The sequence below is a fragment of the Schistocerca nitens genome, chromosome 9, assembly GCF_023898315.1.
Source record: "Schistocerca nitens isolate TAMUIC-IGC-003100 chromosome 9, iqSchNite1.1, whole genome shotgun sequence".
NCBI lineage: Eukaryota > Metazoa > Arthropoda > Insecta > Orthoptera > Acrididae > Schistocerca > Schistocerca nitens.
Window position 1 is genome coordinate 177511697 of NC_064622.1, and position 14724 is coordinate 177526420.

General features: G+C 41.7%; 1 protein-coding gene across 1 annotated transcript in view; it reads left to right on the forward strand.

Moving 5' to 3' along the window:
• The window catches only part of LOC126203120 (putative fatty acyl-CoA reductase CG5065), a 272413-nt gene that overhangs the window by 234369 nt on the left and 23320 nt on the right, over window positions 1-14724 (forward strand). The window contains exon 9 of the mRNA XM_049937367.1: window positions 1477-1734. Within this exon, the coding sequence (XP_049793324.1) occupies window positions 1477-1734 (258 nt within the window). The remainder of the gene's footprint in view (window positions 1-1476; window positions 1735-14724) is intronic.

The window sequence follows — 14724 nt, forward strand, 5'->3', positions numbered from 1 at the left end:
CGTGTTAATCATTTTCTTCACTCTTTTTAGTCGTTTCATTAAGAGCAGATGTGAATTGTTTAGGTCGTCTCATGTGCACCATTAATTCTGCAGTCGCGACTCTCTTCGCAGTATCCTGTAAGTGAGGACCACGTATTCGCATCTTCTTTTCCTCATAATAGCAACAGGCGTGAATTTGTGGTTTTCCGAAATTTAGGTTATAATTTTCTTTGAAATATGTATTGAAAATCTAATACTTCTTATTTGTATCAGGATATTTTACTTTATACAACTCATACATTTTTTGACAGACAGTTCAGATGACAAAAATGTGAAGTCTGTATGAGACGCGTATTGCGTTTTGTACACAGAAAATGAGCTTATACGTTCGTGTATCTTGAACATTTGAAGTATTACCAACGTTGAGTGTTAAAAGGAACCAGAGTCAGTGCCTTAGGTACCTTTTGAGTCTGATTTCAGAATAAAAACATCGCCTGTAACACATAGAAAGAAACCTTGACTGAGGCACTTTTTGACACCCAAAATGTTCATCTCTATTTTAATCGACTTTTCCTGCCTATTTTCTCACATGCTGCAGTGTAACTCTTTATTTTTGTGAAGATTTCTCTCTTTATATAGTAAAATAATATGTAATTAAATCCGGTTTTCCTTAACTTTTCATTAATTCCTGAAACGCGCTTCTCTAAGCGTTATATAACATGTGCCATCATAATTAACATGAATTTTAAAACTTTATAACTGGCACGGATGAGTCGAAATATCGATATTTTCAATTCGATTATAGTGTGTATCGATATTCTGTACAGCGACATCCGGTTATATCGAATACAGATGTAACCAAGTGGTTATAATTACTACTCACAGAGGTCCAGTGTGGGCTGTGAGTATCGTTTGACTGCAAAACTTGGTAGATGTTCTAGTGTGGTAATGCGGAACCGATTTACACTGGAAAAAATTAGTTTCAATTTTCGCAAATCTGGCGCTGTGATTGCAATAATAAGTACAGAAGTGTTTCCACATGTAATGTATTAGGAACAGGGCGTGACCAGAGAAGACCAGTCAAGCGAGAAAAACGTAATGTTGATTTTATTATGAACCGCTACTTGGACGACATGTTCAATGTGAACACCGGAGACGTCGATGAAATGATGTACAACGCCAGATTTGCACCTTGTGGCCAAAATTGGAACTCATTTTTTCCACCGTAAATCGGTTCCACAATTACGCGCAAGCGTGTATACTAAGTTTCGCTGCCATACCATAATTACAGACCACACTGAACCTCCGTGAGAAGCTGCACTTTAATCATAGCCACCCGGTATTTCGATGCCCCATCCCTAGTGCAAGCGTCCTGCTGAAAACAGGAGAACAATATACACAGTTGCCGGATTAGGAACACAGTGAAGTGAACTGTTTGTGACCCTGTCCACCGGCGAGATCCGGCGTCAGAGCGTGACGGCTGTCGGTCTGTTGCAGCATGGTGCGCGTGCAGAAGAAGCTGTCGCGCGCCGTCTCGTGCCTGGAGTACTTCACGACGCGCGAGTGGCGCTTCTCGTGCGAGAACGTGCGCCAGCTGCTGGGCAAGCTGCGCGGCGCCGACGCCACCAACTTCGCCTTCGACGTGTCCGCCGTCGATTGGCGCCACTACTTCGAGCAGTACGTGCTGGGCACCCGCCGCTTCATCCTCAAGGAAGACCCCAGCACCTTCCCCACAGCCCGCAGCCACCTCAGGAGGTGCGTACCCACAAAACACTTACCGTATTTTACGGACTATAAGATGCATTTTTTCCTTCGAAAAATAGCGTCCGTAATTCAGGTGCGTCTTATACTCGAAATTAATTTTAAAATGTCCAGTGTGCGATTTAAAATTCTCGACAGCCTTGAAAACGGCCATACCTAGGTATTACAATTATGAACAACTTAAACTGGAAGGAACACATAGAAAATGTTGTCGGGAAGGCTAGCCAAATACTACGTTTTATTGGCAGCACACTTAGAAAATGTAACAGACCTACTAAGGAGACTACCTACACTACGCTTGTCCGTCGTCTTTTAGAATACTGCTCACCAGATAGGACTGAAGGAGTACATCGAAATAGTTCAAAGAAAGGCAGCACGTTTTGTATTATCGCGAAATATGGGAGAGAGTGTCACAGAAATTATACAGGATTTGGGCTGGTCATCATTAAAAGAAGGCGTATTTCGTTGCGACGGAATCTTCTCACGACATTCCAATCACCAACTTTTTCCTCCGAATGCGAAGATATTTTGTTGACACCGACGTACATAGGGAGGAACGATCACCGCGATAAAATAAGCGAAATCAGAGCTCGTACGGAAAAATATAGGTGTTCACTCTTTCCGCGCGCTATACGAGTTTGGAATAATAGAGAATTGTGAAGATGGTTCGATGAACCCTCTGCCAGGCATTTAAATGTGATTTGCAGAGTATCCATGTAGATGTAGATGGAGATATTCGATGCCGCGCAAATCTATCTGGCAACACTGGATTCAACTGGCAGCAGCATGCGACGAACATGACGGGGATTCACAAGCTAGCTGACACTGTCTCCCTCCCGCCCCATCATCACAGACCCGAAACACTGTGTAGCTTGCGATGCGTCATTGCAGTCTACGGTGCCAGTAACCTGAACCAACAGTGATATTTGTTGTCGCAATACAGTACAACATTTTTGTTAGTAGCTAATTTCGTAATGGACAAAAATAAAAGTTATATGATGTGGGCTATAAACTTAAAGCAATAGCATATGCAGAAGAACATAGGAAGAGAGCAGCTTAGCGGCATTTCGTCCCTCCACCGACAGAAAAAGCCATTCAAGATTGGCGGGTTAGTAAAGAAGAACTGAAAAAAGTGAGGGAGACAAAATGTGCAAATAGAGGACTGAATGCAAAATGGCCAAAACTAGAATATGACGTATCGAAATGGATGCAAAGACAGCATCAAAGCCGGCCGCGGTGGCTGAGCGGTTCAAGGCGCTTCAGTCTGGAACCGCGCGACTGCTACGGTCGCATGTTCGAATCCTGCCTCGGGCATGAATGTGTGTGATGTCCTTAGGTTAGTTAGGTTTAAGTAGTTCTAAGTTCTAGGGGACTGACGACCTCAGATGTGAAGTCCCATGGTGCTCAGAGCCATTTGAACCATTTTTTGAACAGCATCAAAATGGCAATGGAATTAATAAAAAAAAGGTTCAAATGCACCTTCGTAAGCTAGCGCTGCAGTGGAGCTTAACAGACTAACTAAACTTCGTCAGTGATCATTTTCAAGTACAAAACAATGCCAAAACCTTCTGAAATATCGCCGGGTGTTGTTCACGTACATGACAAGGACTAGATGGACAAGGCTGGTATGAGATTATAGATTAACAAAGTTGTGGGAGAGAAGGAAAGGTGCTAGATCATATTAAAAGTTCGTGAAAGGGAAATTTAGAGCATGTTGTTATTCCGCGAGGACTTACTTCACAATTGCAACCTCTTGATGTCTCGATAAAAATACCATTTAAAGTGTAAGAGGAATAGAAGAAATGGATGATGGATGAAACCCAACAGGAATTCACGCCGAATGGATCTTTAAAACGCCTTACAATCAAACAAATGTGTCGGTGGATAAAACATTCTAGAGTGAGAAAAGACATTATTGTTAAATCTTTCAAGAAAAGCGGCATAAGTAACACTCTCTATGGCAATGAAGGCCATTTTATACATAAAGAGGACAACAATGACGACAAAGAGGAAGAAGAAGAAGAACAAGAAGAAAGTTCAGATGACGATTTTACAGGTCATTTCGGTTTCATAAACTAAGAATTTGTTTAGTCTGGCATTGTAATCTAATGGTAAAAATGTTATTCTTTAAAAATTCTAAAAAGTTAAGACTCGTCTTATTGTCTGTAAGGTCTTACAGTCCGTAAAAAACGGCAAGGCGAACATCAGACCTGTTAATCATGGATTTTGATGAGTCTTTGATATTTTGTAGAGGGATCTGCCCTGAATGTCTGGATAGCGGATTTTTATGCGACTGTCCCTAGTTTCCGCGAAAATCGAGTTTCAAGTTTTATACCTACCTAGTACATTGAGGCAAGTCATGCGATGTCTCTCAATATCGTGTCGGACCTCCTTTGGCCCGCGGCGTAGTGCAGCAACTCAGTCCGCAGCTCGTGGTCGTGCGGTAGCGTTCTCGCTTCCCGCGCCCGGGTTCGATTGCCGGCGGGGTCAGGGATTTTCTCTGCCTCGTGATGACTGGGTGTTGTGTGATTTCCTTTAGGTTAGTTAGTTTTAAGTAGTTCTAAGTTCTAGGGGACTGATGACCATAGATGTTAAGTCCCATAGTGCTCAGAGCCACTTGAACCATTTTGCAGCAACTCGACGTGGCATGGACTCGACAAGTCGTTGGAAGTCCCTTGCAGAAATACTGAGCCATCTGCCTCTACAGCTGTCCATAATTGCGTAAGTGTTGCCGATGCAGGACTTTTTGCACGGACTGAGCTCCCAATTATGTCCCATAAATGTTCAATGGGATTCATGTCGGGCGATCTGGGTGGCCAAATCATTCGCTCGAATTGTGCGGAATATTCTTCAAACCATTCTCGAGCAATTATGACCCGGTGACATGGTGCATTATCATACTTAAAAATGCGTCGATGTTTGGGAACATGAAGTTCATGGATGGCTGAAAATGGTCTCCAACATAACCATTTTCAGTCAATAATCGATTCATTTGGCCCAGAGGACCCAGCCCATTCCATGCAAACACAGCCACCACCAGCTCATACAGTGTCTTGTTGACAATTTGTGTCCGTGGCTTCATGGTGTCTGCGCCACAGTCGAGCCCCACCATCAGCTCTTGCCAACAGAAACAGAGACTCATCTGACCACCCCGTCGTTTTTCGGTCGTCTAGCGTTCAACCGGTATGGTGACAAGCCCACATAGAGCGCTGTAGGTGACGCCGTGCTGTCAGCAAAATCACTTGTGTCGATCGTCTGCTACCAGAGCCCAGCTGCCGTAGCCCATTAACACCAAAGTTCGCCGCACGGGTAAGTTCTCGTACGGCCCACATTGATTTCTGCGGTTACTTCACGCAGTGTTACCTGTCTGTTAGCAATAACAACTCTACGCAAACGCCGCTGCTCTCGGTCGTTAAGTGAACACCGTCGGCCACTGCGTTGTCCGTTGGAAATACCTGAATTTTGGTATTCTCGGCACACTCTTGACACTGTGGATCTCGAAATATTGAATTCCCCAACGGTTTCCGAAATGGAATGTCCCATGCGACAACTTGAACTACCATTTCGCGTTCAAAATGTGTAATTCGCGTCTTGCGGCGATAATCATTAAAACCTTTTCATATGAATCACCTGAGTACAAATGGCAGCTCCACCAATGCACTGCCCTTTTATACCTTGAGTACGCAATAGCACCGTCATCTGAATATGAGCATATCGCTATCCTATGACTTTTGTCACCTCAGTCTATAACTGTAACGTTAACCACGATTCTACCAAACAAGCGTAGCGCAGCAGTTAAAGTTACCAAGCAGAAGGTACGTCTTCATATCCTGCTCCGTGCACTTTTTTTGAATTTCATAGTACAGAACATCATTAAACAGTACACGTCATGCAAAATTATCCAAAAATAGTCATTTTCGCCATAGTAATTTCGTTAATAAAGCAATCATAACAACACACTTTCTTCAAATGTGTTTTCGTCTGTGGTTCGTGGTTGAAATTCCAAATATTTTGATAACGTTCGCTTTCTGCGTTTTCTAGACCTAACCTCACTTTTTGTTGACCCTTCTCCCGTTATTGGAATCCCAGTCGCTGTAAACCACCAACTGGCTTTAATTGCCAGCATCACTTGTGTTGCAGTGTGTGTCAAAAGAGTGCAGTGAAACGCATGAAGCAAGAGCTTCTACAGAAGGACAGCCGAAAGAAGATCCATAAGAAAGTAGAGGAGTGTGATGAGCAGACGAAGGGCGAATTCACTACAGCCGTCAAATAGCATGAAAAGCCGCTAGCCAGCTATTCAGGACAAGTCCCTCTACGTCATACCTAAGCTTTATCAAAATCCTTCATTAACAGGTTTGACGGTTCTCTTGTCAGGTATTTACTCACCCGTGGATCATTTACAAAACTGAAATACGTTAGCAAGCGAGAAGGTGAGAGTGGTAGGGTGCCAGACCACAAAGACCATAACACTTTACTCACAAGGAGACTGCAGGCAATCAGATTTCTGTGATTTTTTTATATTTATGCTACGTTCAGAGCTCAAATATTAGTCCCACAAAAAAGTTCAATGCAATTCTAACATTTTCTCAATAAAATCGACTTTGAAATTTTCCGAGCTTCTTTAATTATGTAATTTACTGCCTATTTCGTCGTTTGGCCATATGGCTCTACGGTAGAATGTTCACTTACAGCATTGGTGGCCTGGGTTCGATTCGTAAAATATATAAAGATGAAAAAAAAGTTAGCGCCCGAGTATAGTAATGGAAGTGTCGTTTCGGTCTCTTTTTGTGTTCAGATGTAATACTTCTGTCATTTGAATATAAAACTAGCTGAACAAACTGGTATTGCGCGGGTATTCATTTTGCCAGTTTTCTATTAGAAACAGAAACAAAAAAAATGATTCGTGTTTGTAGTGTAATATGGAAATCATTGCATTTCCATATATTCGTGAAAATACATTCAAAATTATGAAACAGTCATATAAAGAAATATGCATATGTACAAATTTGTTAGTACAGTATGCAAATCAAAAGATATAGTAGGCAAAAAACGAATTCTCTGTAATGTTTATTTAAATCAGAACTTCATTATAAACTTTATTTCTAGAAACATGTCCCGTCATCTGGGCGCAGCTGTTTCGCGATTCTGCAAAACGATTTTGTTAACATCTATGTGGCAATCCTCTTCATAACACCATTGACGGCTATTGTTTTCGCCTACAGTCCTTTGCGCTTCGCAGTTGAAAGCTGTCAAAAGCGCTGCCAGGTATCAAGGATTTCCTTAAGTTGACTTGACAGCAGTAAGGTTTCAGAAGTAAAGAACAAATGTATTAAATTTTATGCAAGTCGCGGCATTTTTCCCCGCATCTAGATATTTATGATGTCATATCTCTTGAACTATATGTCGTACAATGGTATATTTTGTCTAGGTACATTTAGTGGTATATATGGATATTGTCTGCCAAATTTACTGCGAATAGAACGAGTAGCACAGAAGAAATAAATTTAAACGTCGCGCATAATGCCTCAGTTTATGACGCATCTCACTGTTTATGACGTGATATCTCCTGAACTATGATAGGTAGGTGGTTTTACACTCAAAGTGATCGTTGCCTGACAGCAAGGGACGTGCGTACCTAGTCTGGTCGAAATCGGTCTAGTGCGTGTCAAGGGACGTGTGCCAAGTTTGGTTGAAATCGGTCCAATGGCACACACACACACTTTCGGCTGGCATTAGGAGCTTTACTATACTTCTATACTTTCAATCTAATCAGTCGTCGTCGTCGTCGTCGCCCCCCCCCCCCCCCCCGCCCCGCCCAGCCCCGGCCCCACCCACGATTATTTAAAGAATCGAACTTCCATGTGTAAAACAGCTTAAAACATCTGATTACAAATCAGTTAATGTGTTAAATATTTGAAGTTAAATATGTAAACGCGTTATGGTCGAAGACGCAAAACGCTAATTATGTTGGTTTTATTGGCCGGCCAGTGTGGCCGAGCTTTTAAAGTCCAAAAATGTTTCAGCAAAGGCGATTTTAGCTGAAAGACGGAAATATGAAAGGAAAAATAACATAGAAACTAAATATGCTGGAATAGCATGGAATGTGGTCTGGAGAAACATCAGTAGTGATGTGCTTTCGTCTGACGTGAGAACAACGTGGTACAAGGTAGTCAATAACATCATCAGCACAAATGAGTGTCTCTTTGCCATCGGTTTAAGTGACACTAACCGCTGTAGCATATGCAACCTCGTTGATAGTGGGCCTCATCGTTACACATGTGGAGATCGGATTATGAACTGGAGGTGGACCAGGGAGAAAATTGCTCAAATAACAAGAACTTCAGCAAACAATGTACCGACTAACATTTTCTTCAGACCAGAGGAAAGTTACTACCCTCAGGCAAAAAATAACGAAGTGATTTGGTTAATGGGCAAATATACAAGTTATGTTTTTAACAATATTGGTAGCGATGAACATATTGAATACAAGATGAATATGGAAAATGAATTCGAGAAAATACTTAAATATCAGAATCAAAATAAGAAATATGGTAACATGCTCCTAATTGTCTTCAACAGAATGGGTATAGGTTAGGAACTGTATTCCTAGTAGAGAGGGAATGGGTTGGGTCACGTTCCCGACCCTAACCTCACCTGCAAGTCACACATGAAAAATAAATCAGTAGCACCGCTGATACAAGAATATGGCGACAACCATCTGGTGTCTGATATAAAGGAAGAACTTGAACTCCCTGAGGATGCGTTTAGAAGGCTGGAACTGATAAAAATAAGAAGGCAGTGAAGGATTTTGCGATGTCGCTTGTTCGGGACTGCTCTTCTGTCCACGTAATTTACCCTGGAAGTAACACACATCAAGGGTTTACTCAATGATTAATTTGGGTCTGGGAAATGATGAGGAACCTCAGGCTGCAGAAGAAGGAAAAGTGCATGTTGAACTGCCACCAGTTGAAGGTGACAATGAAGGTGCTAAATTGTGCTACTGCTAAAGACTCATTCTTTGAATGCTGTAATTTATGACTGCAATTATCTGTCATCTTATTTATGTCATTTCATTGTAGCCATTTTTGTTACTGTTTTTGTGGAATAAAAATAAAGCGGTTCTAGGCGCTTCAGTCTGGAACCGCGCGACCGCTACGGTCGCAGGTTCGAATCCTGCCTCGGGCATGGATGTGTGTGATGTCCTTAGGTTAGTTAGGTTTAAGTAGTTCTAAGTTCTAGGGGACTGATGACCTCAGATGTTAAGTTCCATAGGGCTCAGAGCCATTTTGTTGGTTTTATGAATTTAGGATGAGTGTAGTCTGGGTAAACTGCGCTTCGTTTTAAGAAAGGCTAGTTTTACACGCATGTCAATGTTTATTGGCATCATGTCTCCTTAGGTACGTGTCGTTCAACGATATAATCCTACAGGTACATCCAGTACTGTAGAACACGGCACCAGCATGTTCCAAAATGCTGCGCACGAAAATGCGTTTTACAGGGGGTCATGTCCTGGGTTCTATTGATCACAGAGATTAGGGATCAAGTGCTTTGAGTATCCCTTGACCCAGTGACAATTTTTATACGTATCGGAAGAACGGGCATACTATAGCTGTGCTACAGTACAGAGTCTAAATCTAAACATTACACTCTTCGTCCAACCCAGGAAAATTGGTTGCTTTGCGTTAGGTCTGGTCTAGGGTGGAGCTTAGGTGGCTTATAAAAGCATCATTTCTCCATGGACGACTCTGACAGAGAGTGAAATTTTGGAAAAGCTTTGAAATTATGCGTAACATATCCTTAAATTATGGCTGAAAATAATCTAGGTAATTCTAAATTCTTTTAGACTATGTCCGGCTTATGTAAACATATGTGCTGCTGTGTTTTTGTGATGTAACAATCATCTATGAGCGATATATTTTGGATATGATCTTTTGCACAAGGCGCTCTACGTTTTTAAATATTTTAATTATGATAAACCTTTTATAACGTGCCGATTTTTATCCACGTGACAACTTGACGTGACGTTTATCGTAAAGTGAGAACGTTTTCAGAACCAAAAGAATTTTGTGGTCTGTAAATATACAGTTCCGTTTCCGGTTTTTCTAAAGCAAAACTAAAACTTTTATCTTAAATGTTACGTCTTACCTCATGTTATGAGACATATTCCATGTATATGCATTTTGTTACAGACATAAAGATTACAGCACAGTCTATCGAAACCGGCTGTCTCAAATAAAGAAATATTTTATGCGATCTAGGCTGTTGAATGTTTTTAGATGAATTTGTAGCTGTCTAAGTTTGACGTGAGATCATTGGTTTACTGGCACTCCTTGTCCAGTGGTACGAGATTGCTTCGGAGTTGTAATGCGATCCTTGCCGTTGTTTTCGGCTGTAATTGCTAGGGTAGTGTGGCGTTTGCGAATTTCGGTGGGGTCCGCATCAGCTAGCATGCAGAGACGCAAAATGCTATGAATTGACAAGAATGACTCAGCAAGGTAACTCACTTTGTGCATTTTGTTTCCTGTTGATCATCCTGCAAATCAATTTTTATTCAGCTGCATCTTCTAAAATATCGTTAGTGCGTGTTCTAATCATTCTGTTTCACTGGTGTTTCGCTACCATTGAACCGAGGTCTGTCGTTTGCTTTGACTGCAAATGAAACTATGAGACGTTCCATTTTATGTTCTCAAATACTGTTACTCTATGTCACTGCTTCTGCCCATGTTGTCAGGATCAAAGGCCCGCTCCTGACAGGACGAACTTCCCGTTCGGTGTTAGCTTTAATCGTAGATGCAACATGAATAAAACAGGCGGTACACGCCCTTCCCTAATAACATTGAAATGAGCGCAGCAATAATCTATTCGGCCCACTGCTATTAAGAAAGCCATTGGCGACACGCGAATCGCAGCATACTGAATATTTCGCATGATTTACGGAATTTTTTTGGAGATTCGCTCCGCTTTCCAGAGAATGATATATGTGTATCTTAACAATATGATCATTATTCACGAATCTCGACGTGCATTTTACTTTCATGCTCTTGTTTTTCATACTGCTACCTTATACCGGTTTCTAAAAAAAAAAAAAAAAAAAAAAAAAAAAACAGACGCTCGCAATAAATCGTTCCTTCCTCCATACCTCAATCTGTACTTTGTAAGTGGCGAGTGGCGTTCAATAAGTAATGCAATACATCTACTCTGAAAGCAGGTAAGTTTTATTCAGGATTCCAATACATTATATTATTCCCTATTCTTTTGGTTACAAATCGCTATTTTTCAACATAATCTCCGTTCACTGCGACGGCCCCATAGCAAATTCTGCATTTTTAAGAGAACTTGCCGAGGAAAAATGTGTTACATTACTAACTGAACGCCGCTAGTATCTTAAGGTGTACATTGTGCAGTGTACCAGAATCATATACTCCCCTTTTCTGTTGGATTCGAGGTTGTTTAGCAGGCAGGATTGTCGGCACCACTCTGAAGACGCCAGAATTTCACGGTGATGGTCATTGTGTCTTGGAATACACGCTTTGAAATTCTGAAGGTTGCAGAGATAAAATGCAGAGAGCGAAAGGTTATCTACAACCGAAAACATTCTGTAGTTGTGAGAATCGAAGAATATGAGTCCAATAGTTAATAAGGGAGTGGGAAAGGGTTATTCAGTCTATACAATGAACAAATGGTAAAGGAAACCAAAGACAAATTGGGAAACGGAATTAAAATGAATTAAAATTCACAGGGATGGAAATAAAATCGTTAATTTTTGCCAGTGACAATGTTCTTTAGTCGGAGACTGCGAAACAATTGAAAGATGAGTTTAACGGAATGGACGTGTCTTGCAAAGAAATTATAAAATAGGTATGAACGAAAGTAAAAAAAGTAATGCAATGTAGTAAAATTAAATCAGGTGATGGTGCGGAAACTAGATTAGCAAATGAGATACTGAACGTAGTGGACGTGTTGGGGAGGAAAATGACAAGATGGCAGAAACAAAAAGGGCTTAAAATGTCAAGAAAAACCTCCGCAAGAAAGAGAAAAGAAAGCTTAGATCTCTCTCCTGTCAACTTGATAATGGTCGAAGATCGACGAATAGTATTTAGGAACAGATGGAACGAGAGTAAACCATCACTTTCGTCGCTGAATTGCAATTTTTTAGGATTCTACGAGTAAACCTGTGTCAGGTACCTGTCTGCCTGCCCGTTGCTAGATTGAAGTGCCACCCCTAGCTCAGACGGATGCTCCTAGATACTTGACTGTTGTGACTGATTGCCTATGGAGCAATCAAATGATATGCGATCTCGATTATAGTTTTACAGAGTCTGCATCCAAATCAAACAGTCGTCTTGACATAATATTTCTGTGGTGCGTCTGGGCATCGTCTTCGGGTACGAACTCTGCTTACTAAATCTCATTGCAATTCGTTCTTATTCACTCACTCACTCAACAGGTCTTGTTTACCCGCATCTATTATTATGTACTGCATGATGTATTTGGTTGTTTTGACACCTCATGTGTTTGGAAAGTAACTTCTGACAAATACGAGGATTGGAACTTTAATAGTGGCAACTATTTATTTACAGCTCGTACAAAATAGATACGTGTTTCAAAGTAGTCACCAGCATTGTGTATTACACGTTGCCAGCGATGTGGAAGTCGTAGGTTACCCTTAGCAGTGCCAGTTGTGTTGACAGTTCGAGCGGCACGGTCTATTACCCGGCGAATTTGTAGCAGTTCTGAAGCGAATGCCGTGAAGTGTATCCTTCAGTTTAGAAATCTAGTTGAACTCACGAGGGCTTAAGTCAGGGGAGTTCAGTAGGTGGTACAGCACTTAGCAGCCCCTTCAGTCAAACAAATCGGTAACAGCTTGCACTGTACATGGTTGAGCATTGTCCTGCAAAATGATGGTCAGGTCCTGCAGAAAGTGTCATCACTTCTCTCTCTACGCTGTTCATTTTTGGAACACAGCCTACGACCAGCTTAGAGACAGAAGTGATGACACTTTCTGTAGGACCAATACTCAAGCACGTACAGTGCAAGCTGTTACTGATTTGTTTGACTGATGGGGCAGCTAAGTGCTATACCATCTACTGCAACCCCTGACTTCACGGCATTCGCATCAGAATTACTACAAATTCGTCGGGCAATAGACCGCGCCACTCGAACTGTCAACACAACTGGCACTGCTAAGAGTATCCTACGACTTCCACATCGCTGGCAACGGGTTATACACAATGCTGGTGATTACTTTGAAGGTCAGTAAAACTTTGAAACACGTATCTATTTTGTACGAGCTGTGAATAAATAGTTGCCACTAATAAATTTCCAACCCTCGTATCTTTCTACAACCGCGAAATTTTCTGCAGAGGTTGACAACCTGCCTTAAATTACCAACAACTGCCGTCTACGGTAACGGTTTCATCTGTAGCAGAGAATCAAATAACCTGCGAAAGAAATTGTCACTGCTGCCGCATAACATGACGTAGATCCCGTGGTGAAAGCTGACAGAAACGATGAATCACTATAGCTTGTGTGCAAAACAAGACTCCACATTTTATTTACAGGATAGCCCTTGTCGCTGTTTGTAAAACTATCCGCTAGCCCAATTTCAATCGCTTCGTTTAACACGCAGAACCAATATCGAGACGCAGAAACAGCTATCTATTCTTCAGACTTTTCCGGCAATCTGTTGAGATCTTGAAGTGTCGGGTATGATGCAGCTAACGAGTCACGTTGTCGAAATATCGTGCCTGGGCAACTCTGATATCAGGCAGGATACCCGGCACCTCAACAGTTCAACTGCCTAGTGAAAGTATGGCCCGAATCAAGTATTCGTGCGGCCCGCGGTTCTCAGCCATACTTTACATTAACAATCATCAAGCAACTAACAGGCGAGTCCAAGAACGTCAACCAGTGTTAACAGCTTCTTAAGAGTGTAGCTTTGCTGTCGATAACAAACAAAAATAGTTACAGGGGCAGCAAAATTTTAAGATATGATTAATTTTACTTGGCGTCGCTGAATTCGGCCGTAAATTGAGCAAAGCTGGCCGCATACGTCAGGGGCAGAGTTGTAAGAAACGCGACCGCTGCGGAGTTAAAGGATGTGAGAAGGGGAACGTCTCACAGTTTTATCTTTCAGTACTGACATCTCACGGCCAAGGAAGCTTCGTACTAGAGCTGTTGCTAAAATATCGATATATCGATATTTCATTAATGAGATGTCGATATGTCGCTGACATTTTTCACACGATATATCAATATGAAACTGGCAATATCGAGAGCCGATGTTTCTATTGTATATTATTTTTTCACAATTTTCGGTAAATATTTGAAGTTGTTCTTTTGAAACTATAGTAGTACGGAGATTTCATCACGTTCAGTCTTTCTCTTTGACTGTGTGAAGCAAGTACTTATGGCACAAAAGAAGAAATCCAGTTGTACAGGAGCAGGGGGTGAATGGAATAACAGGATTTCTAATGTGAAGAAATAGCACACCTGTGCGTTAAAAAACTATTTGTAACGCAACTAGTGTGCTATTTCATCACATCGGCGTTCTCCAAAAACATTTGCAGAATATGATGAACAAAAATTTGAATGACAAGACTGGTCTTTGAGGTGGGCGGAGAAGTTTGACGGGGGAAATGCTGACGTAATCGGCGCTCGGCGCTACCAACAGAAACTGCAACGTTTAGCTTCAGCATGCAATTTTGACACTACAGCTGCTAGGTATCTGACGTTGGCAGAAATGAAAAAACAGGGAAGACGACATGACGTATTCTGGACAAGCCCGATATGTGACAAAGTCTGAACCTTTTATTGTGCCACTTACATGCAGCTACCAAAGCGGTTATCGCCAAGCGTGAACGTGCATGGTTTTCCTTTCAATTGTTGCTCTAAGGACGAGGGGGGTGGGGGTGGGAAAAGGCAGGCTGCTAGCTTGTTGATGTACAGAATAAGCGTTCTCGCTTCCCATGCCCGGGTTCCCGG